This window comes from Rattus norvegicus, chromosome 11 (genome assembly GCF_036323735.1).
Source record: "Rattus norvegicus strain BN/NHsdMcwi chromosome 11, GRCr8, whole genome shotgun sequence".
NCBI lineage: Eukaryota > Metazoa > Chordata > Mammalia > Rodentia > Muridae > Rattus > Rattus norvegicus.
This window is the reverse complement of record NC_086029.1, coordinates 27,707,511-27,731,642: the sequence shown is the minus strand read 5'-3', so window position 1 is coordinate 27,731,642 and position 24,132 is coordinate 27,707,511. Positions and strand designations below refer to the sequence as shown.

General features: G+C 38.4%; 2 protein-coding genes across 3 annotated transcripts in view; one reads left to right on the top strand and one right to left on the bottom strand.

Annotated features, from left to right (window-relative positions):
• Positions 1 to 517: 517 nt before the first annotated feature.
• Rbm11 (RNA binding motif protein 11) lies at positions 518 to 9,773 on the bottom strand. 2 transcript variants are annotated; one of them, XM_006247995.5, is made up of 5 exons: positions 9,581 to 9,773; positions 5,712 to 5,874; positions 4,408 to 4,480; positions 3,791 to 3,887; positions 518 to 1,866 (listed from the first exon to the last, which is right to left on the bottom strand). In XM_006247995.5, the coding sequence occupies exons 1-5, from the start codon at positions 9,674 to 9,676 to the stop codon at positions 1,582 to 1,584; spliced, it is 714 nt and encodes a 237-aa protein (XP_006248057.1). In that variant the 5' UTR covers positions 9,677 to 9,773; the 3' UTR covers positions 518 to 1,581. The 2 variants fall into 2 exon arrangements, with proteins under 2 accessions (XP_006248057.1, NP_001388776.1); NM_001401847.1 differs by having other exon boundaries at positions 523 to 1,869; positions 9,581 to 9,732.
• Positions 9,774 to 15,617: 5,844 nt separating this feature from the next.
• Positions 15,618 to 24,132, top strand: part of Lipi (lipase I) — a 39,672-nt gene continuing 31,157 nt past the window's right edge. Inside the window, exons 1-2 of the mRNA NM_001105899.1 lie at positions 15,618 to 15,776; positions 21,990 to 22,037. Of these exons, the coding sequence (NP_001099369.1) occupies positions 15,731 to 15,776; positions 21,990 to 22,037 (94 nt within the window). The 5' untranslated portion in view covers positions 15,618 to 15,730. The remainder of the gene's footprint in view (positions 15,777 to 21,989; positions 22,038 to 24,132) is intronic.

The window sequence follows — 24,132 nt, the reverse complement described above, 5'->3', positions numbered from 1 at the left end:
AAATTGACTTTCCTAGCATTCTGTTTGCCAAAATGGCTCTCTAGTTAAGAGCGGATACTGAGTTAGTTTTCTTTCTCTGATGGAAGAGGTACAAGAACATTTTCCGGTTGTGTCCTTTAGATCCTGTCCTACTTCAACCTAACTTTCTTCTACACATTCATCTCAGTTGCTAAGAAGCATTCTTATACCTAGCTCTGCTATCTGCCAATCGCATGGCCTAATTTATGTCTGTGGTAAATTTCATAGCGAGAGGAGTATAGAAGATGAAGTTAACGTGTTTAAAGATGCTACTATAAAATTATGAAAGAATGAATCTTATCTTGGCCATGATTCCGAATTGTCAAATAGGAATTTAAAAGAAAAAAAAAAAAACCAATGCTCCTATATTTAAATATTTAAGAATGTAAAAACCCAGTTAAAGTTCTATGCAACTCAGTTGAGGTTTTTATATCAATAAGCTTGTATTTGTCATTAACCACCACTTATATCCTCATTACCCAAGAGTAAAACTCGGTTATTTGTTGGTTAAAGATATTTTATTCATTAAATAAATAATGTGTGGAAGAGTAGGCGACATGCAGAAGTCACACCCACGTGGGCCTTATTCCCCACTGAACTGAGCAGATAATTCATAATGAGTTTGCGCGATCCTTTCAATTAGCTTTAATAAGTATATAGTCGTCATCATTTTAGTTTATGGTAAGCTATTAGATGAGCAAAAGTGTTGACACACACCATTCATATACATTTACCTACTAGAATAAGAGAATTAAAAGTATAGACTTGGACCACAGGCATTAAGTACACGGTGGTACAGCATCATCCTATGTACTTACTCATTGCGACAATCACACAGTCATTATGTCCTTTCTGCCCCTGTGGGGAGAACTAGAGAGTAGATACTGATACCATCAAACAAGAAGTGTGGTGTGTACAGATAATTATATCAACCAAAAACACAGAAAAGGGAAATAATCACATAGCGTTGCCTTTATGCATATGACACCGAGCTTATGTCGGTTATCTTTCCGTTGGTGCCACAGTCATGGTCATATGAATCAACCCTGATAGTGAAGCTCAGACCTCTCATACTTAGACAAAACCCAAAGTGTCGGTGACAAAGGGAACTCAAGCCTCCTCGCTACATATTTACTAGAACACACTCTTTTTTTAATTATTCCCATTAGTCCTGCCAGCGACCTACAGAGGTCCCTCTGAGGCCAGCCCACCTGTGCTTGAAAGCCTTCAGTGAGACTCTGGGGAGAGCAGGAAGCTTAACCCTCAAGGACTTCATGAGTGGCTTTTGAATTTAGTGAAATTTCATCCGCAACACTAAAATAAGACTGGGCAAAGGGCACTGACAACGGTCCAAAGGTAACCTTGCAAACAGGAAAGCAGTATGGTATATTATTGTTTAAAGGCTTTTATCATTCATGGGCGCGAATAGCAAACCGAATAGCAAATCGCAGAGTCATATTTCCATACGTTTCAAAAGTGACACGCCGGGCCAAAGATTGGTCATTTGGTGTGCGACAGATTCTTCTTTGCTTGAAGGTTCGAGAGCAGTGCAGACACGGTTCGCTAGTAGCGTTTCTTCTTTTTACACTTGTGGCACTTTTGGCTACCTTCATTTCCTCTCTTGTCTCCTGAGCTACTGTCGCTGTCGCTGTCTGGCCTTTGCCTCTTTCGTTTAATCCTAGGATACAGGTCAGGGTCATTCGGTGGCTGGTGAGTCCATTCGTAGGAGCTGGGGCCAGCCTCTAGGTCTGGAGCGTGGTTTAGGGAGCAAGAGTCAGACGCAGGGTTGGGAAGTGGAGCTGTCATCTCGTAGAAAGGAGGCTGCAGCGCTGGGCTGTGTGTGTACCACTGCTGGGAGAGAAGACACTCATGAACTCACATACAAACCGCTAAGGAACCTCACACGCACGTTCAGGTGAGCCATGGGGGAGCGGACTTAGGTGTAACAGAGCGAGTGGGTTGTACAGGGTTAGGGTAATTTCTTTTTTCTTTCTTTTTCTTTTTTTCTTTTTGGATATTTTTTACTTATTTACATTTCAAATGTTATCCCCTTTCCTGGTTTCCTGTCCACAAACCCCCATCCCCTCCCCCTCCCTCTTCTTCTATCTGACATTCCCCTACACTGGTGGGTCCAGCCTTGGCCCCCATCCCTTTGGTGCCCAGCAAGGCCATCCTCTGCTACATATGCAGCTGGAGCCATGGGTCTGTCCATGTGTACTCTGTGGATGGTGGTTTATTACCAGGGAGCTCTGGTTGGTTGGGTCATTTCTTTGTCTGTTTAGTATGAAGTACAAAGACTAAAGATGCCACATACTTCACTACAGCATTGATTAGCAATATCCAGTAGAAATATTATGCAAAACATCTAGTTTGTAGACACACTATAAAAGGGAAAATAAACATAGAACATTGTATTTATTTATCCCTATATATATGCATTCTATTGTCATTTAGAACCTGTTACCAATATAACTCATTAAGGAGTCTTTTTCCCCACAGAGCTGGAATATTAACCCAGGACCTTGTTTTTCACAGGCAGGCACTCTTACAACTGAGGTGCACCTCCAGGTACTTTGTTTTTATTTTCAGGATGAGTCTTCTCAATTATTCACAGTTTACCCTATACGGAAGGTAAATCATCTTCGAAATTGTGTAATTTAACATACATTTACATAAAATTTTATAACAGAGAAAAAGTTTCCTACCATCTTCCATTGACTTCAGATACACATAAAACCTTCCCACTATGTGGCCCAAGTACGGATTTTAAATTTTAATGAAAATTGGAATTTCATAGGTGCAGACACAGCTAAGAGCTCTGAAGGTGTAAAAAGACACAGCCATCACTTTTCAGATGGAGAGTGGCTTCCCGTGTTTTACCAAGGACACTGAAATTCTAACTATTCTAATCCGATGACATGGGTATCATAGGGGAGTCATCCAATGCGAGTCTGGTTGGAACAAAGGCAACTGCCTTGGGGAGACTCTGTGTCAGGTAAAAACTCCTTACTAGTGTACATATCTAGCTATAATTTAGAAAATTTTTCTCTGAGAGCAAAAGCCTCATTTTACAAGAAATGACTGCTTCTTCTCTTACTGCCAATTGATAATATCTATTTAAAAACAACAAACAAACAAACAAACAAGCAAACCTTCAGCTTACATACAGGCTATATAGTCACAAAAAATCAGCTACTGAATAAAAATATTAAATAACTAAGAAACGGTCTCACCCCTGTCACTAAAGAACTTGTACTCTTGGCTTCACTGAGCAGAGCCGCAGGACTTACCTTGTTTTACTAATGAGACAGAGTTGCGAGGAACTATTCTAAAATCAAATACCAGGATTAAGAAGTCTAGGCTACAGGGGAACTGTGGAGGGCTCAAAGAATGAGGCAGTTCCTTCTAGCAACTGAGAAATTTTCAAGTGGCCTTTTAAAACAAAAATTCCTGGTAGATGGCCTCATACACAAATATTATAAACTGAGTGAGAACCGTCATGCCTCAAAGCATCTTTGGAAACAGTCGCTTTGATGAGATTTTGGCACTTAAACTTAACCAGGTCACTTCAGTCATGGCTGTCACCTGCCCTTTACCACTGAACGGAGATGACACACTGAAATGTGTGACCCTGTCTGAGCACATGTTGAGGCATGTTCTGTAGCGATGCCTGGTCAGATATGTGTAATTTTTTAACACTGAATGCTAACAATGGTGTTTCTGTTCTTATGCTTTTGTAAATTATACATGAATCAAAGTGCTTCACACTTACCATTTTTTGAAAGAAAAAATACTCTTGAGGTAACGCAGCACTCGTAATGGGGAAAAACGGCACGGGGAAGGAAGGCCTGCACACCATTTCATCGTTCCTTTGTAAAAGAAGAGAAGGAAGGACAGCTTAAAATGCCAAGGTACAAATGGGATTTCTCCTCAGAAACATTACGGACAAGCTCTTTACATACGTAAGTAGAAGTCAAGCCATCTTGGGAGCCTCAAGATGAACCACTTTGAACAATCGTGAACAGTGAATTATTTCACTGACAATGTGACAGTGTATTAGTTATTTAATTGTACAGTACTGATACCATGGCATGGAGAATCACATTTGATTTTTAAAATAAGGAATAGGTTAGATTGTGTGATATTTGAGGAAAGAAAGACTCAGATATGAACACAACACACCAAGTGACTTTCAGCCCCCAAGAGAACACCAGTTTTCTGTAGATAGAAAAGTAGAGTAGAATTGTTGTCCCTTTAGTTTTAAAGATTATATTTACAGTTTAATTAAGACATTGTGTGCTTACACTGTTACTTTAATAAACTTGCTGATATCTAACAAATTAAGATAATGAAAGTTCATTTAGTAAAGAAAAGCCATGCATTGGTTACCTGAAGCTGTGTGAGTTGATCTTAGCACAGCTCTCAAAACTTTGGTTAGCTGGTTCAGAAGAGCGAGAACTCCCTTTAAGTTCATGAGACAGAATGAAAAAAAATGAAACTGAAAAAATGTTTTATGGCATAATTACATAGAGTTTGAGAATTAAAGCATTAAGTCATACATAAAGCCATCTAAAACTCCAAATTTGGTGGTTTAGTCTATAGTTGAGCATTTGTGAGTCTGAGGCAGGAAGACCAAGGGTTTCAAGTTAACTTGGGACACATAGTGAGACACTATTTAATAAAAACCAAACCCTCTTTCTCTCTCTCTTGCTCTCTCTTGCTCTTTGTTCTCCTCTCTTCCCTGCTCTTCCCCTTTGTCCCTTCTCTCCCCGTCCCCCCTTCCCTCCATGTGCTCATGGCTGGCCTTTGGCCTTTACTTATCTCCCGTTCCACTCTTCTTCTCTCATTAAACCTCTCCACATGGAAAAAACCAAAACCAAACCAAACCAAACCAAACCAAACCAAAACAAACCAAAACAAAACAACAACAAAACCAAGACAAATGTAGACATCTTACTCTTTTAGGAGATAGTATTGACTCAAAATTCTGTACTAGTGTAAAACATTTACATCTAGAGTCATATTTACATATTTTATACATGACTAAAAATGAATAGGTGAAAATCGAACTTCTTCTGAAAGCCTGGACAGATATGAACATTATACAGGCAAGGTACTAAGTAAGATATACAATGTTGTTGTTGTAAAAATATAAAAATAAAATGGTAATGTTGGTCTTTTACCCCACTGGGTCTATACCTCAGTGCCCCAAGATATCTGCTAGATATCTTGGTGGAAACACAGCCCAGCCGCACACTTTCCTACACTCAAACCCTCACATAAAAGAACACACAACACAATAATCTTAGATTCAATTGGTAAGATATAATTGCCCACTTAAACATACAAAGCCCGGTAGTATCCATCAATGAGAACATTAATAACAACCTGTAAATACACAGAGCAGAATCTTAACATCACCTGCCATCTTGTCCTGTCACGGCTTCTCAGCCCCTCTCTCTCCTCTCTCCTCCTCTCTTCTCTTCCTTCAAAGTTCTCTCCTGCCCATCCTTCCTTCTCCTCCAATGACAGGCCTCCTTTTATCCTGTACCTGCCCCTCACTTGTACTTTACAAATTCAATGGGGAAAAGGTTCTGATCAAGTCACCTGATTCCTGAGTCTGTGACTAGGCAGCTGTCCTTGGGGCAGTGGAATTAGCATCAAAATACAGATAACTTGGTGAGAGAACTTACCAAACCGATACTGCACATTAATTGGTCTCCCATACAAACGAATTCCATTCAGCAAAGCTATGGCGTAAGACACGGATTCCGGATGCTTGAAGCAGACAAAGCCAAAGGACTTTGGTTTCCCGTCTCTGTCTTTGCAAAGAGTCACTTTGGTTAGTGGCCCAGCCTAAAAGAAATGTAAAACAATTATTTCCTTATAAAGCCAAAGATTTTGTTTTTACACTAAGATAAATCAAATAGATTTTAGTTTGACTAAAGTAAAGAACAATAGTGCTGCTGTGGTTGAATTAGGGAACAGCTGGAGGAAGCTGAGGAGGAGGGCGACCCTGTAGAGGACCAGCAGTCTCAATTAACCTGAACCCCCGAGATCTCTCAGACACTGGACCACCAACCAGGCAGCATACGCCAGCTGAGATGAGGCCCCCAACACATATAGAGCAGAGGACTCCTGGGTCTGAGTTCAGTCAGAGAAGATGCACCTAACCCTCAAGAGACTGGAGGCCGGAGGGAGTTTAGAGGTCTGGTGGGGTGGGTGGGGTGGGGACATCCTGTGGAGACGGGGTGGAGGGGGGAGGAGGTATGGGATGTGGAACAGTCAGGGGGTGGAATGGGAAGGGGATAAAACTGGGAGTGTAAAAAAAGATTAAATAAAAATTTAAAAAAAAGAGTTCCACAAATAATGCGTCTTCCTAGAAAGATTTCTAGCTTATCAAAAAGTTATGGGAAAGGAACTTATAGATTGCAGAACCAATATTAAAAGGAAAGACTATTCTTATTTTAGACTTTACACATCAATTTAGAGAGTATTTGAATCTCACACTAAAATATTACTATCTCTTCACGAATATTAGCAGTATTTAATTGAAAAATACATTGGAATGAGAAAAAAATCATGTGTTTGAGTTATGGCCAGAAAGCGTGGAGATATATCATCGCGGGCTCACTTCTGTTAAGAAACTGCAAACATTTCTCTGAAAAAAAAAGTTAACAGTGATGACAGAGACCCTTTTGATTGTCCCACACTATGTCAAAAACAAAATGCTTACACTCCCTTAGCAAAGATTCATTCTGGTTCATGGCCACTGAGCTTAAATCATCAGAATGCAAATTGCTAGAAGCCAAAGGACCAGCTAGCCTGGGGTATACCACAAACGAAGGAAAACGTCACGTGCCAGCATTGGTCTTATTCTCAGGGGTTTACGGGTTTTGTTTTCTATATAGTATAGGATAGTGGTTCGCAACCTTTCTAATGATGAAACTCTTTAATATACTTTAATATACTACATAGTGTTTATAAGAGAAACTAAACCTAATGTGTCTTTTGATCTAGTAACATTGCTTCGTATGTATGCTGAAAGGAAATGTATTTTAATATGTTTAAGATCTGGTAGAGTGGGTAAACTATTTATAAACATGAACAACTAGGAAAAAAGTAACAACTCAAATTATTATTTCATGGTCGATTATTCAAATAGAATAAGGTGCAACAAATCGTACCTGTGAAGAATGCGTAGCAATAAAAACTCATAACGGGTAATAAAAAGCAAAGAAGCAAAGCCAAATATTAGGGAACACTGGTAACAACACCCGAGGAAAAAATTCTATCAATTAGTTTGCCTGATTGGACGCTGTGTTCACAGGGACCAGAGAGACGCTGGCCATATGCTAGGATGGTTATCTTTCACAGTGCAGTTGCCTGAATACTTGTTGTTTATCTGTACAACAGTGCTGGAGCTTGTATGTCAGTCTCTCTTCTCTGAATGCTTTGCCCAGGGAGGAGCTCCTGGTCCCTCTGTTTGAATAGGATGACATTAGCAAAATGATTTTCCCACTGCCGCCTCTTCTGTAAAGACAGCCTCCTGGTGCTGTGTCATGGTGCCTTACACTCAACACATTTAAAACCACAACCACCATCTCCCCTCCCCATACTTCTTGGTTAAAAGGACAAAAGTATAAAACTATATTTGAATTTAAAAGTGATTTTCAGAAAATTGGCATAAATTATAAACTTAATATAGTAACAAAAGTAAAAGGACTTATCTGCTTTCTAGGTTTTTTTTTCTTCTATTAACATTAAGTTAACTGTAGGATATACAGACAAATTTACTTATACACATATGTGAAAATTCTTATTTCCTGGGTGCTGGAGACTGAGTCTAGAATGTTATGAATGCAAAGCAAGTGCTGACCACTTAGCCATACTCCCAGTTCTGCCGTATCATTTTCAAAAGTATAATTCAACACTTTCAGGCCAGCTGTCAAGTCGTTCGGGGGAGGGGGTTTGCTCTTGAAGATGTAGTCTTTCAAATGATAATCTATGTCAGCAAATTCTCTCTGGGTAATATGAAAGCATAGGCTTACTGCTTGACCTGTTCAATGGGGGTTAAATTTTAATTAAGTGGGAAGAGGAAATCCTGAAAAGAAATAAAGGAATACTGTCCATTGCCTTCGGTGTGCACAGTACTGATGTGGACGGAGTACTTTCTGACTAGAGAGGTTGGGTATTAGGGGGTTCGGAATCCCAAAACCATCTTTCCTCACTCCCCCCAATGAAGGTTCAGAACGAATGCTTTCTTGAGTTGCTAAAATTACTCCACTTCTGAATAGTGAATTTCAAATCATATTGGGTCACAAAATAGATAATGTTGTTTTTAGAGGGAATATTCTAAAGTGGCACCAGATAAGATAAAAATCTTTTATTAATCAATTTTTAAATTAATTTTTAGATAATAAATTACTGTTTAGGATGAGAAATTTACAGAGAATCCTTGTTAGGTACCAACCCTTTAGCATCTGTGGGTAGCAAAGACATTCTTTCCTTGAGTTTAGAGATAAAGTAAGTCCTTTGAAAATTAGAAAAAAAAAATCACTACTAGTACCCACACTAGAAATGCATCTCTGTTATTGAGTCTCTGAGAATTTTCCCTTATTTTGAAAGTGGAGGTCACTCTTGATTTTTTTTTATTTTGGTAGCAACAATTAGCATTATTAGTAATAATTATAATGATAGTCCTATTAGCAGCAGTAGCAGCCAACAGCTCAGGCTGTAGCTGTTTCCCAAAGCGAAGTTTACTTCTGGCAATCGCATTACATTTCAGACATAGTTACTCCCATTTTACATTTAAGGATGAGACTCAGATACTGGCCTCATTATAGACCTCTGTGTTCTCACTTTCAACAGGTTTTTCCCCCCATATTATTTACCTGTCTCTTGCAGATTAGCATTGTCCATGAGAAACAGTTTTGATTTTCCCCCTTCTCAACACCTTCGACTTTCTCTATAATTCTGAGTTCATTAACTAATGAGATGAGAGGCTGAAGACACCCCTCTTTGGAATTTGGGACCCAGGCGTGTGTTCTCCAGGTCTCAAAAAAAGTCCGGAAGATCCGTGTATGAAATAAAGTGCCATGACTAGGGAATCTATTAGTCACGGTGAATTGACTGCCTCGCATTTCAGAAATCACTTGTATGATTCTAGAACAAAAATGCTCTCCCCCCGTCAAAAGGCTTGGGAGAAAGGGTGACAGCCAGGGAAAGGTTGTCAAGAGAAGTCTCCTCCTCTCAGGTGCCATTTTTCAGGTTGGACCTAAGGGTGCTTACTATTCCTGGAGGACAGTGACGGGGTGGTTTTGTGTTTCCGCAGCACATCCAGGGCCCCGAGAGGCTCCGGGAGCCCTCGCCTGGGGTTGCCAGGCTGGGGTTGGGGTTGGGAGGTCGTTGCCCACCCGGGGTTGTAGAGGATGGGGAGTACAAGCCGCTCATCCCCGGCTGCACACTTGCGGGTCTAAGTGAGGGAAGGGAGACCCGAGCTCCGATGGGGCGGGGTCCCGGGGCTCCACAGCCGCCGCCCGGCCTTCCCCGAGGACGGTACCTGAAGGAACAGCTCGTAAAGAATCTCTTCCCGCACACGGGCCTCTAAATTGCCCACAAACACGGTCCTGTCAGCCTCCTCCTGAGCGGGGAACATCCCTGCGGTCCGCAGCGAGGGATGGAGGAGGTGCCGAGGCCCCGCCCCCTCGCTCCGCTTTACTGCGCGGCCCCGCCTGGGCAGTGAAGCCAGAGGCGGGCGCGCGCCAGGGGCGGAGCGGGGCGTGTAGCCACGCCCACGGCCCCGCGGGATCCGCCCACCATCTCGCAGCCCCGCCCTCCCTGGCTAGAGAGACCGTGACTCATGGACCAGAGGGCTTCCCTGTACAGTTGGCACACTGCCTATGTCTCTTTCTGAACAAGATTAATTGTTGATTTTAGTATGTTTATTTTTTTAAAGCAACATTTGAAATACAATGACTAGTTGATTTCAGATTGAGTAACTTTCAGTATTGATGTGCCTAGGGTGATACAAAATGTTTCCAAGGAGTTAAATGGGTAGATACTGTAAATGGGTAGATACCTGTAAAGAAATGTCTCCATGCACGGATATTGATACAAGAAAGGACTAAAATTAAAGTTGATTCAGCCTTTAAGTGATACCATAACAGGTCTTTGAAATTTTTTCTGTGGGCTGGGAAGGCCACTGAACTCAAGAAAACAGGTATCAATGAATCCTTGAAAAAAATGTTCCCAGAGGACCCTGAAATCACCCAGGAAAGGACAGTAATGAGAACATGACTTGGTCTTTGGTTGGTAGGAATTCATTTTGAATTCAGGAGATGTACTTCTGCTTGGTTGATTGATCAGAAAAATCCTTTTCAAAGAAAAGGAAATGATTGAGAAACTCTCACAGAAATGGTCAACATCCTTAGCCAGGAGGCAGTGCAAATTAAAACTACATTCAGAAGGGCCAAGATAAGTAAGACAAATACCAAAACCTGTTAGCAAAGTTGTGGATAAAGAAGAACACTTATCCACTGCTTGTGGGAGTAGAAACTGGTCCAGCCACTATGGAAATTGCTGTGTTGGTTCCTTAGAAAGATCTACCTCAAGATCCAGCTATATGACTCTTCAACATATACCCAAAGGATTCTACATCCTACTAGAGAGTCATCCATATTTGTTGCTGCTCTATTCATCATAAACAGAAATTAGAAAAAGTCTAGATGTCTATAAATTGATGAATGAATAACAAAAATGTGACATATCTACCCAATGGCATATTATTCAGCTGTCAAAAATGAAACTAGGGAAATTTCAGGTAAATAGATGTAACTAGAGGCGATCATCCTCAGTGTGGTAATCCATACACAAAAGGCAAATTACGCATTGTGTGTTTGTATAGGGATGTTACCTTTCAAGCTATCAATACACATGTTACAACTTGAATAATCAAGTAATGTAGTAAAGGAACAGAGAAGAAGAAAGGATTTTACAAGGAATAGAATGTAGTGTTATGGAGAGATACAGGAAAAACCAAAATAGGAGTGTTAAATCAGGCAAGGCAAGAGAGAAGGTAAAGGAGGGGCTATTGGAGGGGTTACTAACAACGAAGGCCATTTGAAAACCATATGGAAACCTACTACTGTAGAACCCTACTAATCTTACTATTTCACGTATGTGAAACAAATTTACATTGTCACCAATTAATAGATGAGATAATGCTTCACCTAGACATCTTATGTCACCAAGTAAAACCCCCAGGTGCAGGGATGGAGTGCAGGTTTTGGAGTCATTGAGCAAAGGGGTCTCCACATCCCCACCCCCAGCCCACCCCACACACACAAAATCGAAAGCTTTTACCAAGTTTACTGATTTCTCACCACAGCGGGATGTTAAGGTCCTATTGCGGAAGACATTTATATCACCAAACGTGAAGTTTAGCTGCCACCCAGCTAAAAGCTTCACCTCTTCGGAGCAGCGGAGCAGCATTCACAGTTACTCTTTAGACCACCAGAGCACCTACAAACCTGTGGCCTACAGTAATGAACTGCCCACAAGATATACTGGTGCAATAATGGCATCAATGCTATTGGAGCAACCAACCACTATTTGATTGTAATTAAGGACCACCTCATGAAATGGGACTCATATTTGATACTCTTAAAGTGGCCAAGAATTCAAGACTATATAGCCCATGGACCTATGGGGAGACATATTACTTTTATTTTACTAATGTAGCATAGAAATAAAATGACTCAAAATGGCGGGTGTGTTGCTATACCCATTGTTCAGCGCCTCATTCAGTCCTCATCAGAGAAGCCCTTGCTTTGGTAGAAGATAGGAATTAACAGATATTCATACCTGGGCAGTGTGCAGAGAATAAGAGACTTGACAGCAGCCAGTTCTAAACTGGATGTCTCCAAAAGCCCATCCACTCGAGGCTCTATGAGGAGAAGAGGAGGAAAGAATTGTAAGAGCCAGAGATGGTGTATGACTCCATGGAAACAGCATATTCCATAGACTGGGAAAAAAGTCAATAATAGCAATCTGGATACTGGGAGAGACTTGTTTATGTAGACTATGCAGGTATCAGTAGTTTTAGTAGCCATGTTTGATTACCCTTTCTTACCACTTCTCAAGTCTATGGATATTGTCTCTCTTTGCTTCATCATCCAAACAAGTGCAATGTAGTAAGAAGTAAGTACAGGATGGACGGCCAATGCATGTTGTTCAAATGAATGAACATTCAAAACTTCCTCCACTGTGTACATCTCGTACATATTTGTACTTAATTGTTTAAAAAATATAGTCCAAACCAAGATCTTTTCTCTGTAACATTTATATATATTCAGTGCTTGCATATAATTGCAAATGTTTTACAACTTTGTGTTTCCCAATAGTTAAAGGTTGTACTATATTGTTATATGAAATGTATTCTATTCTTTTTATGTATTTGTGAATTGTCTTAGTGTTACGGTATGCTATGCTATGCTATGCTATGCTATGCTATGCTATGCTATGCTATGCTATGCTATGCTATGCTATGCTCTTTTGGCTTTAAATACATCCAAGACCATTGTTATTTAGATTTCTTATTCATTGTTTTGAAATGCAGCTCATATGGTTGGCTATTTACTTAGAATTTGATCTCAACAGGTAACTTTTGATTTAAGTACATTGTATTTTCTAATTCATATTGAATGCACAACTGTACCAAATGCTAAAAAGTATTTTTGCTTTCAGTGTTTACTAGCCCACTTCTCACATATACAGCTTTAGTGGGAGCATGTGCAATACTCCATAAAGAATTAGACTGTTTTTATCAGAATGCTTTATACTCCTTTCACGGATGTACCAAAGTATAAATTATACACGTGGATGGATATGGTTTTGTGTGCATATACAAACCCAGAGTTGACAAACAGACAACTAGTTACATAGGTAGATGTGCAGATTTCTAATTTCACTTCAGTAGCTCACCCCAGAAAGTGTATTCTGCTGCAATTTCCTCTACAGTGCAATCTAGAATCACTGGCTGCTCCACATAGGTAAAAGCATTATTCTCTAGTTATAGTTTTCAACCCCTCTTTACTTTGAACTAGTGCTGCATAAGTAAATACAAGCATCCAAGGCAGACCCTGACACATTTGTGACTGCATAACTTACACCTGTTGAAATGACATCTCCTGAAAAATATGAGCATCTCCATGGTGTATCAAAAAAACTAAGTCTATGGATCTCAGGAGGTGCTTACTAAAAGTTGTATAAATGAATAAACATATGAATGAATTAATGAATGGAAGAACTTGGTAATGGATACTTTCTAAAACTAGAAATAATGACACGTGTGTATTATTAATCTTCATGATCTACACAATTAGAGAAATTATGTCCTGTTAGACGTTTATATTTTCCATTTTGGGTCATGGTAATGGTTTTGAGATGAATTCTTTTGTTTGCACTTTCCTGTGCCTTTTATTTTATTAGGACATGGAAGAAACTTGCAGTTCTGTAGCAATGTCCTTCGGATGTCTAATTGCTGACTCAGAGGTAAACATTTTTGAGATCTTATGTTTTTAACAGGGTGCTGTCAATGTCTGGCCTCAAACTTGCCAAGTAGCCATGGTTGACCTTGACAGTCCTCTGTTCTTTCCTCCTCCTGATGGCAAGGTTTACAACTCATTTAGTGCTATTAGACATTGAATCTAGAGTCTGGAGCAGTACAGACTCTACTAACACCACCTCATGAATCTACTAACAGAGTCACAATCCTCAGACTTTATTAAATATTTTTACCAGAAATAATATAAATTAAATAAAAGTTTAATCCCAAAATAAATTCTGAAAACTGACCTACTAAGTAAATATTGCTTAGCTCTTATAATTAGTGTTCAAGTGCTCAGCAACACGGCTGATGAACAGAACTCCATCAACCCTATGTTTGTAATTTTCATCACCAGCATAATCTCCTTTGTGACATTATTTACTTTGTTCACATAAGTATTTTAAAAATACTTACTCTCATATTGTATTTTTGAATAAGAATTAAATAAACACCCAGAATGCTAAAAACATTAGTATATTTTACATTACATTATCTTCCACTTATATTCTATTAGGCATTAATAACCAAATATTCTCATATTGAAAGCAAGTAAAATGTATGATAATGAAGGAATGTCATTTTATGTTCTGAAACGCTGTTAAAGACTGTATTGGCTTAAACTCCACATTCATATGAGTGGGTGAGAATGATGTCAATACAAATACTAAGATAGTTTCATTTTACCAAAAAAAAAAAAACCAGAGAAAAGTAAATTATGTCTTTTGAAAGTTTTTTTCTCCTATTCTATTAAGTATCATCTCATTAAAACCGCATTTTACATGTTTTTCACTGTATTTTTCCCTTCTCACATAACATGGATATGCAGTTTTCATTTAGAGATTTGCAGTTATTAACAACTGAGTGTGGTGGAGGTGTCTACATTTGTTTACATTCTTTAAAACACAGCCTCAATAAAACTCAAAAAGGTCAAACACTTCAAATTAATGAGTGTTTACCAGCAGTTACATGTCTTGATTTCAAAATAAGTATCTCAGGTCTGGAGGTTTCTAAACCATTTCTCCTGACCTCTGTTGTAAATAAAACCTTCCAGATTTATAGTATCATTGAAACATTTTCAAGATACATATTTTCTTTAAAAAAAAAGTTTTGTTTTGAACTTGGGCTCTGTGTATGAATGATTATTGCTTTTTCTTGCTGTCTCAACTTTCTTTCTAGGAAAGAAAATAGGAGAAAAACTAAATAAACTATCAAAGAGAAAACTAGTAATGCTTTTAAATGGTTTTTATATTAAAACCAAAAACATTTTTTCCATATCAAACTTTAGCCCCAAAGGACAAGCTAGAATAAAAAGTTTTTTTAAAAATTATATTTAACCTATTTTTATAGTTCAGACATTATCCCCTCCAGGTTCTCATCTCATTCCTTCTACTCTGTCTCCAAGAAGTTGTCCCCACCCAACCCTACATGGCCCCCTCCCTCCCTGGGGCCTCAAGTCTCTCCAGGGTTAGGTGCCTCTTCTCTCACTGAGGCCAGATCAGGCAGTCCTCTGCTGTATATGTGTTGAGGGTCTTGTGCTGGCAAGCGTATGCTGCCTGGCTGGTGGCTCAGTGTCTGAGAGATCTAAAATAGCCCCTGTGTTTGGGAAGGATAATGACATATACGTAAGACCTAGGCAGCTTCATGGGTGTAGATCTTGTTATTGATTTTAGGTCTGTGGAGAACTCAGTTTATAATCAAAATGAACATGAAACACAACTTACTCTGACTCCTTTCATTTCTGGGATTTCTAGTAACATATTTATTTTTTCTATGCTTTCCATAAACATATCCTCCCATGCCACTTCTAAAATTCTGAGGTTAAGGAACGGAGACATCTACAATTAGGTTTCCCTTTCTCTCAAATCTTATTTGTGTAGCTGCACATTTGCAAGTTATTACAGAGTCTTTGGCTTAGACACGCTCTCATAACACAAGCCAGTGGGAGATGACAGACTCCCTCACCCTCTTCAGCCAGGGGAGGAGCAAGAGTCATTTTTACAGGGAAGCTTGCTGGAGGGAGACAATCCTATCACACAAGGACCTTAACGAATTACGGAAGTTTTTGGTGAAACCTAGTGTTTCTTTTACAGTTTCTGATTCCAAATGAGAATATACACTTTTCTGTGTTGGATATGCTGGGTAAGATTTGGTAAGATGTTTATTAATAATTTATCATTAAAAATGCCTGTAAAATAATTAATATGGTTTGTATTATCTTATGCCACCATACTACGAAAAATTGCTATGATTATGGTATTTATACCAGACAAGATTGCTATTATGAAGGTATGTGTGTGTGTGTGTGTGTGTGTGTGTGTGTGTGTGTGTGTGTGTGTGTGTTTGCTAACTAGGAACTTTATGATGTATTTATTTATCAGAAAATAAATAACTTGAAAACAAATAGGCAAACAGGACTAAGTAGAAACATTCAAGAAAAAAATGGAATTAAGGAGTAAGGCTTGAGTTCAGTGTCTGAAAATCATAACTTACTATATAACACTCTTCCATTTCACTTGTCTAAAAAGTCTGACATTTGAAGAAAATTATTGAGTAGGTAATTTTTCAGTTGAACCAGTTATCAATGCAGGAGAACTTCTTTTTTTCTCATTTCACATAATAAATGTCCCAAAGTGTCTAATGGTAGTGGGCAGGAACTGTGATTCTTCTGCTGGCTGACGATGGTGATGAAGCCTACTAATGTTAGCAATGCAACTTTCTACTTTATGGGTGAACGTCTTGTTCCAGCGTGAAGGAGAGTGAGTTGTTGGTTACGGTTGAACAAGCCATTCTACTTTATGTAAATGCAAACAGTAGCAAATTCACAAGCCAAGATGTATCGCTCTCTGGTGGAATTTTGTGAATGACTAGGCTTTTACATCTTCTATATCTTTTATAAATTTGTGACTATGCGCTCGAAAAAACATGATTTGCCAAGTAGAAATTAATGCTTTTGCTTTCAAGTTGGCTATTTGGATTACTCCTCAATTTTGGAGATGTCTAAGCTTCATACTCAAATAGATAGGTATTCCGGGCAATAGTACATAGCTTATATGGTACATTTTACTCATTGAGGTTTTCTTTGAAAATAAATATTTTAGGTTTATGATACACGGTATCAGAATCTTGACTGAAAAGCTAGAGAATCTTGAACTCTACACCAGCAGCCTTACTTCTTTTCTGATAGGATAGTCCATTGTTACTTCGATAGCATAGTTTGCACATTTCCGGTCCAGGTTCAAAGATTTTGGTTAGGATTTTGACTAGGATTATTCAGTTTCCTAAGTTTTCAACAGGAAAAGTGGAGTTATAATTGGGAAATATATTTTGTTTCTGTTGAAAGTTTAGGTCATTCATGACGATGACTACAATAAAATAGCAAAATTAAAATAAAACCAGTAAAATGTTTAAAAAGTATTTAATTTATGGAATATAAGGCAAGCCGAAAGGTAGCTGAACAGATTGTATAAAGATATTTATTTACATATTTACTCAAACTATATGAAGTATATTCTTATTGTAGCTGCTAACTACTAAAGTTTCAGATTTGTTGATGCAGTTATTCTTGTAGCAAGAAGAGGAACATATCTTTCTAAAGGGCTAGATAATAAATAGTTAAAATTTTGTGAACCAATGTTGTATGTTTTTAGCTCTGCTCTCTGACATGAACTCAGTTTTAGATTCAGTGAAAAGAGAGCATTGCAGATCTGTTCACAAAGTTTTATTCAAGAATCCTATTGAATTAGTTTTAATTTTCAAATATCACAAAATATTGACATTTTTTATTTTAACCAAATCTTCTCTATTCTTTTGTAGAATGTTTTTTCCTTTCAGTATTTGTTTTATAAGAGTATATATTTTTATTTCTTGTCTTTTTTTCCCAGTATTTCTATAATTCTTCCCTGTGTCCTTCTTTTCCTATTCAGCCTTCATCTATTTTTAAATTAGCTTAAACTAATTTATGATCTCCTGTCACTGAATCCAAGCATTTTAAAAGTTGTTACTGGATAAATTCCTTTTAACTTGAGGTCCTGAAAGAATAAAGCCACTTAGCCTGTTACTGATCCTGAAGTATCTGCTTGGGTCACAAGTTCTGCATGAGGCCCATTTCTAGGCATAGGCCTATTGAGGCCTCAAAAGTATCGTGGGATAAAGAACCTACATCGTTCTCTAGTCAAAGAGACAAAATACTGAATGTAACAAACAAAATCCCCTTCCCCATGAAATTCAAAACCAAAATCCCAAAGTTCAATTAGTGTAGGAAAAAGCTTACGAAGGAAAATAATGAAGAACTAGGAAGTGTAAATGTAATTTATGGAAATATTAATTGAATTATTTATTTGCTTCTTGCTTCTTAAAAATTATAGTTCATAATTTCCATTGCTTATGTAAGGCAAACCATTTATTTCATATGCCAGTTTATTCAAAATGTACTTAATATTTTAGTTCCTATCCCCATATTTTTAAACTAGAGCTAAATGTCAGACGCTATAAAAAAAATAATGACTCATACTCATGATTTGTAAAAACAATTCATCCTGTGACAGATGACTTTATCCTTTCTTTTAATAGGATAATTACTACTAAGATTTCATCATTTTAATAAGCCATACTTCTATTTTCATATGTGAGAGGGTATTAATTAAAATTATGTTCTCTTGGTCTTGTTGTATGGTATTTTTTGAGCAGATTATCTAACAATTTTAAATTTAGGTTGTTAACGGAGTAATAAGTCATCTACATTTTATGTAGCTTGTGTGTGTGTGCATGTAGGTTTATGTTTGACATTAGGGTTAGCTATTTTAGAGTTTTACAATGACGTGAAGCTAACATCATGGTGTATACCTGTAATCCCAGCATTCAGGAGGTTGCGGTTGAATAAGCACTGAGATTAGGAGTTCACGACCATCCTAGGGAAATAACTGAGACTCTTGTCTAAAATAAATATACATGCGTACATACAGCTGTATCCTTTGCAAATTCTTAGATCATCACCATCCTGCATCCTCGGAAAATTTACTTTATTAAAGTATACTTAAGGCGGCGAAATTTATAGATTTAGCTGAACACATTGACACATGTTGACAATTATATGTACTTTATTTTTTAAGATACACGAAATCATAGATTTCTTATTCTCCAATTGTCCTATACCCTTTGCAATTAATTTCTTTCCTACTTCTGATTGCGTGTAACACAAGTCTATTTTCTGATATTCTAGATTAAATATCCCTTTTCTAGAATTTCATGTAAATTTTTTCATTTTCCTGGTTTTTTTCTATGTCTTCTACTTGACATATTTTTAACAATTGATCGTTTGTCTATGCAGTAATAGTTTACTATTATTATTTAGTACTTGGGAAGTAATAAGCTATACAGACTGTAAGAACGCAACTGTTCATGTGTTTCCTGATTGATGTATATGTTCCTTCAAGAGTAAGACATGCATGGAAAACATGCTATGTGAACTTGTACATGCTTTTATGAAGTTCTTAGTTGTCAATGGTTGACATCTAGATATAAACTGCTATGGTTTGGTAAGGTACATATTTTCACTGTAAGAATTTATCAACCTGTTTCCAAAGTACCACATTATTTTTCCAATTTCTTCCACAATATAAGTAATTTTAATAGTTTTATGTCCTCAGTAATACCTTTCCTGCTAGTTTTATAGATTTTAATACTTTTTCTTCTAATCTTAATCCCTTCTAGATTATTTTAACTTTTTAATGAGTATATAATGGCATATTGTTTTGGTATTAATTTACGATCCAATGTCATTAGATAAAGTAAAATCATTTATTTTTCTTTCATGAAATGTTTGTAGCTATCCCACAGAGCCTGGTCAGCTCCTCAGTGTGTATAGAGTGAAGGAAATGTCTGCTGCTATCCAGGCATCATTCAGTGGGGAATGGTATGGTCCTCTAACCATGATTGATGGTCTTACATTTTTCCATTCCCTTTCCCTTCATATTTCCTGAGTATTGAGGAGATGACATAAATGTCCTGATTAGGACCAAGCATCACTTTTCTAAGTACTGTGAACTACAATGCACCCTGACATTTGTCACCATTTGTTGTAAAGAGAAGCCTTCTTTGATTGAGGTTAAAAGTAGCTTTACCTTATAGACATAAACACATGTATTTATAAGACAGCCTGCCCTTTTAGCCAAACAACGGTAGTAAGATCCCCTATTGGGTCTAAGGTCTCTTTACTCATGGAGTTTTGGATGTGTTTTATATTGCCAAGCATAAGTTCCTTATTTTGGACAGAGCACCAGATCCATTCAGAGAGAGAAGGTATTTACTGTCATAACAACTGTGCCACAGTTGCAGAAAGTGAGTGCATTTTTCCTGGTGGATGGGTATTGGTGTCCAGAGGGTTCGCAGTGGAGTACAAAATGTTGATGCCTCTTTGCAAACAGCTGAAAAGCCTGCCTGGCACTACAAAAGTGAACTACTCACAAGGAAATTTCCACAGAACTAGGTTAATTTCTCTGTATCTTCCACCGCCAGGCTATGTTGTCTTTTACAACAATATCACATCAACTAGATCTGTTGGACAACCAACAGATCCTCTGTTATTCTGGGATTTTCTGGGGCCTCCTGAGACAATAGCTCACAAGGAGCTATGCCATATCTAGCATTGGGATTTTGGAAACCACATTACCTAGCCTTGCATGAGAACTCTTTTCTTCTCCTAACCCCACTCCTCCAGTGATTTAAAGTATTGTATTTTTAGAGATAAGAATGGGAATCTTGTCCTCCCTCCAGTTGAGGCTGTGTTTATTTCCTACACCTCATCTACATTCTTTCTATGAGTAAAAGTTGAATGTGAAGCAGTATATGGGTGAATTGTGTTGTTAACGTTCTGTGTCATTCAGCTTTCTAACATTTAACGTTAAAAAAAAATCACTGTTTTCACAGCCACTCCCAGTATTTCAGATGAATTTCTATGAATCATGTCTCTATGAATCTAATATTTTTTACCTAAGAATAGCATCAGGCTTCACATTGAAAGCATGAGGACCCGAGCTTGAATCCCCAATATTCATGAAAAAGATGGGCAAAACTATGAGTGACTATAGCACCAGCAATAAGGTCCAGAGACAAGTAGGTTTCCTTCACTGTCAATTTAGTTAAAAACCTAGCTTTTGGTGGTTTAGTCCCTGGGAGCTTTGGGGCATCTGGTTGGTTGATAGTGTTGTTCTTCCTATTGGGTTGCAAACTTCTTCAGCTCCTTCAGTCCTTCCACTAACTCCTCCATTGGGGTCCCCATGCTCAGCAAGAAGCAAGTATCTGCTTCCGTATTGGTCAGGCTCTGGCAGAGCCTCTCAGGGTATAGCTCCTGTCAGCAAGTACTTCTTGGCATCAACTACAGTGCCTACATTTGATGTCTGCAGATTGGATGGATCCCTAGGTGGGGTAGTCTCTGGATGGCCTTTCCTTCAGACTCTGTTCCACTTTTTGACCCTGCATTTCCTTTTGACAGGAGGAATTATGGATTATTATTTTTGAGGGGATTGAGTGGCCCCATCCCGCAACCAGGGGCAGTGCCTATCCACTGGATATGCTCTCTTCAGGTTCTCTCTGCCCTTTGTTGGCTATTTCAGCTAATGTCTTCTCTGTTGGCTCCCGAGAATCTCTTGGGTCCCTGGCATCTGGGGCTTTCTAGTGGCTACCCCTAGTTCCTCCTCCCCGCCACTGTTACTACACACTTCTTTTCAAATTTCTGACCCTCTGCACTTAGCCCCCATTTCCTTCTGTATCTGAATCGGTCCACCTATATGGCATCAATGGGAGGGGAATCCCCTTGGTCCTGCGGAGGCTCAGTGATGATGCCTCAGTGTAGGTGAATGGTAGGGCGCTGAGGTGGGAGTGGGTGGGCAGGTGGGGCAGTACCCGCACAGAAGCAGGGAGAGGGTGGAAAGGTTAGGGGGGCTTGTGGAAAGGAAACTGGGAAGGAGGGTAACATTTGAAACGTAAATAAATAAAATAACCAATAAAAAAGGAGAAAAGAAATCTAGCTTTTGGGTTAGTGAGATATCCTGTCTCATGGAAGTCAAGTTGAGAGTAACAGAGACAGACACCTGCTGTTTCTATATGGTTTCTTATGCCCAATCATTGATGCAGATCACATGTGTGCGTGTGCACAAACACACACATCACATAGCAATAAGTGTAATGTAACCATTTGTGAATAGTATCTTTTAGGAAAGGCAAAAGATTATGAGTCTCCAAGTATTTCTGATGAATGTCTCATTCTCTACACTTCAGTCTCTTTGATGAGTTGTTTGAAAAGGAGAAAAATTGAAGTTACTATTATTCTGTTTGTAATCAGAATATTCTGTATTCACATTTCTAGGGTATTTAAATTTTCCATCGAAAAGCAATGGAGGGTCTAAAAATCCCGGTGAGTCCAATTGAGTGGTTGCTCCTTACATTGTGGTGAGTTTGTTGAGTTTGCAAACAATGCCATCCAAAGATGTCCTGAGCTGATGAAGCGGCCCTCCTGTCTTCTTCCAACAAGTGACACCCCTTACTGAGCAGCATCAGGCTTTATCATTCACTGTTTGTCTCAAACATTAGCTTCACTCTCTTCATAGTCATAATTCCACCTTCTTCCATGTATTCCTGCAGGGAGAGATTTCACATTTCATATGATTTTATAATTCAAATGTTTACCATGCAGCTGTATATTTTCCTTAATCAGAGTTTTAATTGTCCTGTTCTTGGTCTGATCCCATTTTTTTAATAACATAAAATTTGTCTCAATAGCTTCCTCTTCTTTCTTTTGAAATGACATTTTTCTTCTACTCTGAGTGACGGCAGTGTAGAAAATCAGTAGTTAGTGCTGTGACTGCTAATAGATAGGACATCTTTCTGCCGACTATTTGAATGTAGGCGCTTCCCTCTTACTTGTATCAGAGGGATCTTGCTATTTAGTTTCTCATTACTCCCTGTAAGACCAGGCCAAAAAAATCTATCAAATCTTGTAACAAAGCAGTTTGGATGATGTGGTTATATTTCACACTTGTCCAGACCTGGAGATGTATGAGGTAAATGTGTATGGTTCATAAAATATGAACTCAGCAGAGCAAGTTCCATGGATCAATTTGTTCCTTGCTTCTTCCTTTTTCTCTGATACTTATTACATATGCAGGATCAAAGCTCTTTTAATTACATCTTCATTGTCAACCTGGGAATATTGTGCAAGAGTTATAGCTCCCTAACTAGCTTCTTTCCTCTAAGAAAGTAGAGCACGAATGCATCTGTACCTTCAAAATTAGAATTATTGTAAGCATTGTATATTATGTACAATATTAGAATAATATCTGTTAGTTCTTGCCTTTTATTTCCCTGTGATCAATCTTTAAATTTTAAATCACTGAGATATTTACTAATGCTTTTATAAATATTTGACAAGTACTGAACGTTTTATTTCCTAAATAGTCTTACTAAATTAATGCTCTAGACGTAGCACAAAGCAATGCACTCATAAAAGTATTTTATGCCCATGCTTACTCAATAATTCATAATTCTGGAAAACAACAAAAACATAATATAAAGCAGCCATTATTTACTGCCCACAATGACCACTGATACTGAGCATTTGTAGTTATTTCTCTTTCTGGCCTTTATTCTTCTAGGATGGGTAGATGAATAGGTGGATACATAGGTAGATGATAAATGACAATAGATAGATAAAGGTATTTTATATTTTGTGCCATTATACAAAAACTTGTGATTAACACCTTCAGTATTAATATAATTACTTATTGGGGTTGGGGATTTAGCTCAGTGGTAGAGCGCTTGCCTAGCGAGCACAAGGCCCTGGGTTCGGTCCCCAGCTCCGAAAAAAAGAAAAAAAATATAATTACTTATTTTAATTCAGATATTGTGAAATAATTTTAATAACTTTGTCTAATGTATACCCACTGCACACATACATATAAAACTTCCAAACCATATTTTATTGTTGGCCTGGTTCTGCTTTTGCTCTTGGCTATTCAGGCACCATGACAGACATGCTCAGAATGGAAGAAAGAAAGCTTACTTGTGCGGCAGGGTAGTCGTTTCCCAGGATGTTGGCTCAGTGTGGACAGATAAAAGCTCAGAGAGGTTTTCAATGAAATGGCTTTCATTTATTGGTGGTGAAAAGGATTACATAAACCTTGGGGAGTGGGTAGAAGCTTTTGGGGTGAGTGCACATTACTGGTTGGTAGAAAGGCACTGGGACTGCTTCATTTGCATAAAAAGGCATTCCAGGTATTCACTGGACATGGCTTTGTAGGCAGTTAGAGGGGACAATGAACCTTTAATTTGGGCACCAGGCTACATGAGTATCACAAAGCTGGCAGAAGTGGGGATCATAGAGGCTATTGGCACGAGAACATGCAGACCCAAGAAGGGAACCATTCTACCTCTTGCCATCTTAGGATGAGAGTTTCAGGATTTGGATGCCTCTCAAACTTGCTCGTGCTCTGGAGTGGCTCCCTCGGGCACAC

Coding starts and splice junctions, on each gene's coding strand:
- Rbm11 (NM_001401847.1), bottom strand. CDS start 9,676: ATGTTCCCCGCTCAGGAGGAGGCTGACAGGACCGTGTTTGTGGGCAAT. Junction 5,875..9,580: donor TTTACGAGCTGTTCCTTCAG/GTACCGTCCTCG, acceptor CATTTCTTTTAG/GCTGGGCCACTAACCAAAGT. Junction 3,888..4,407: donor ATCAACTCACACAGCTTCAG/GTAACCAATGCA, acceptor TCTTTTACAAAG/GAACGATGAAATGGTGTGCA.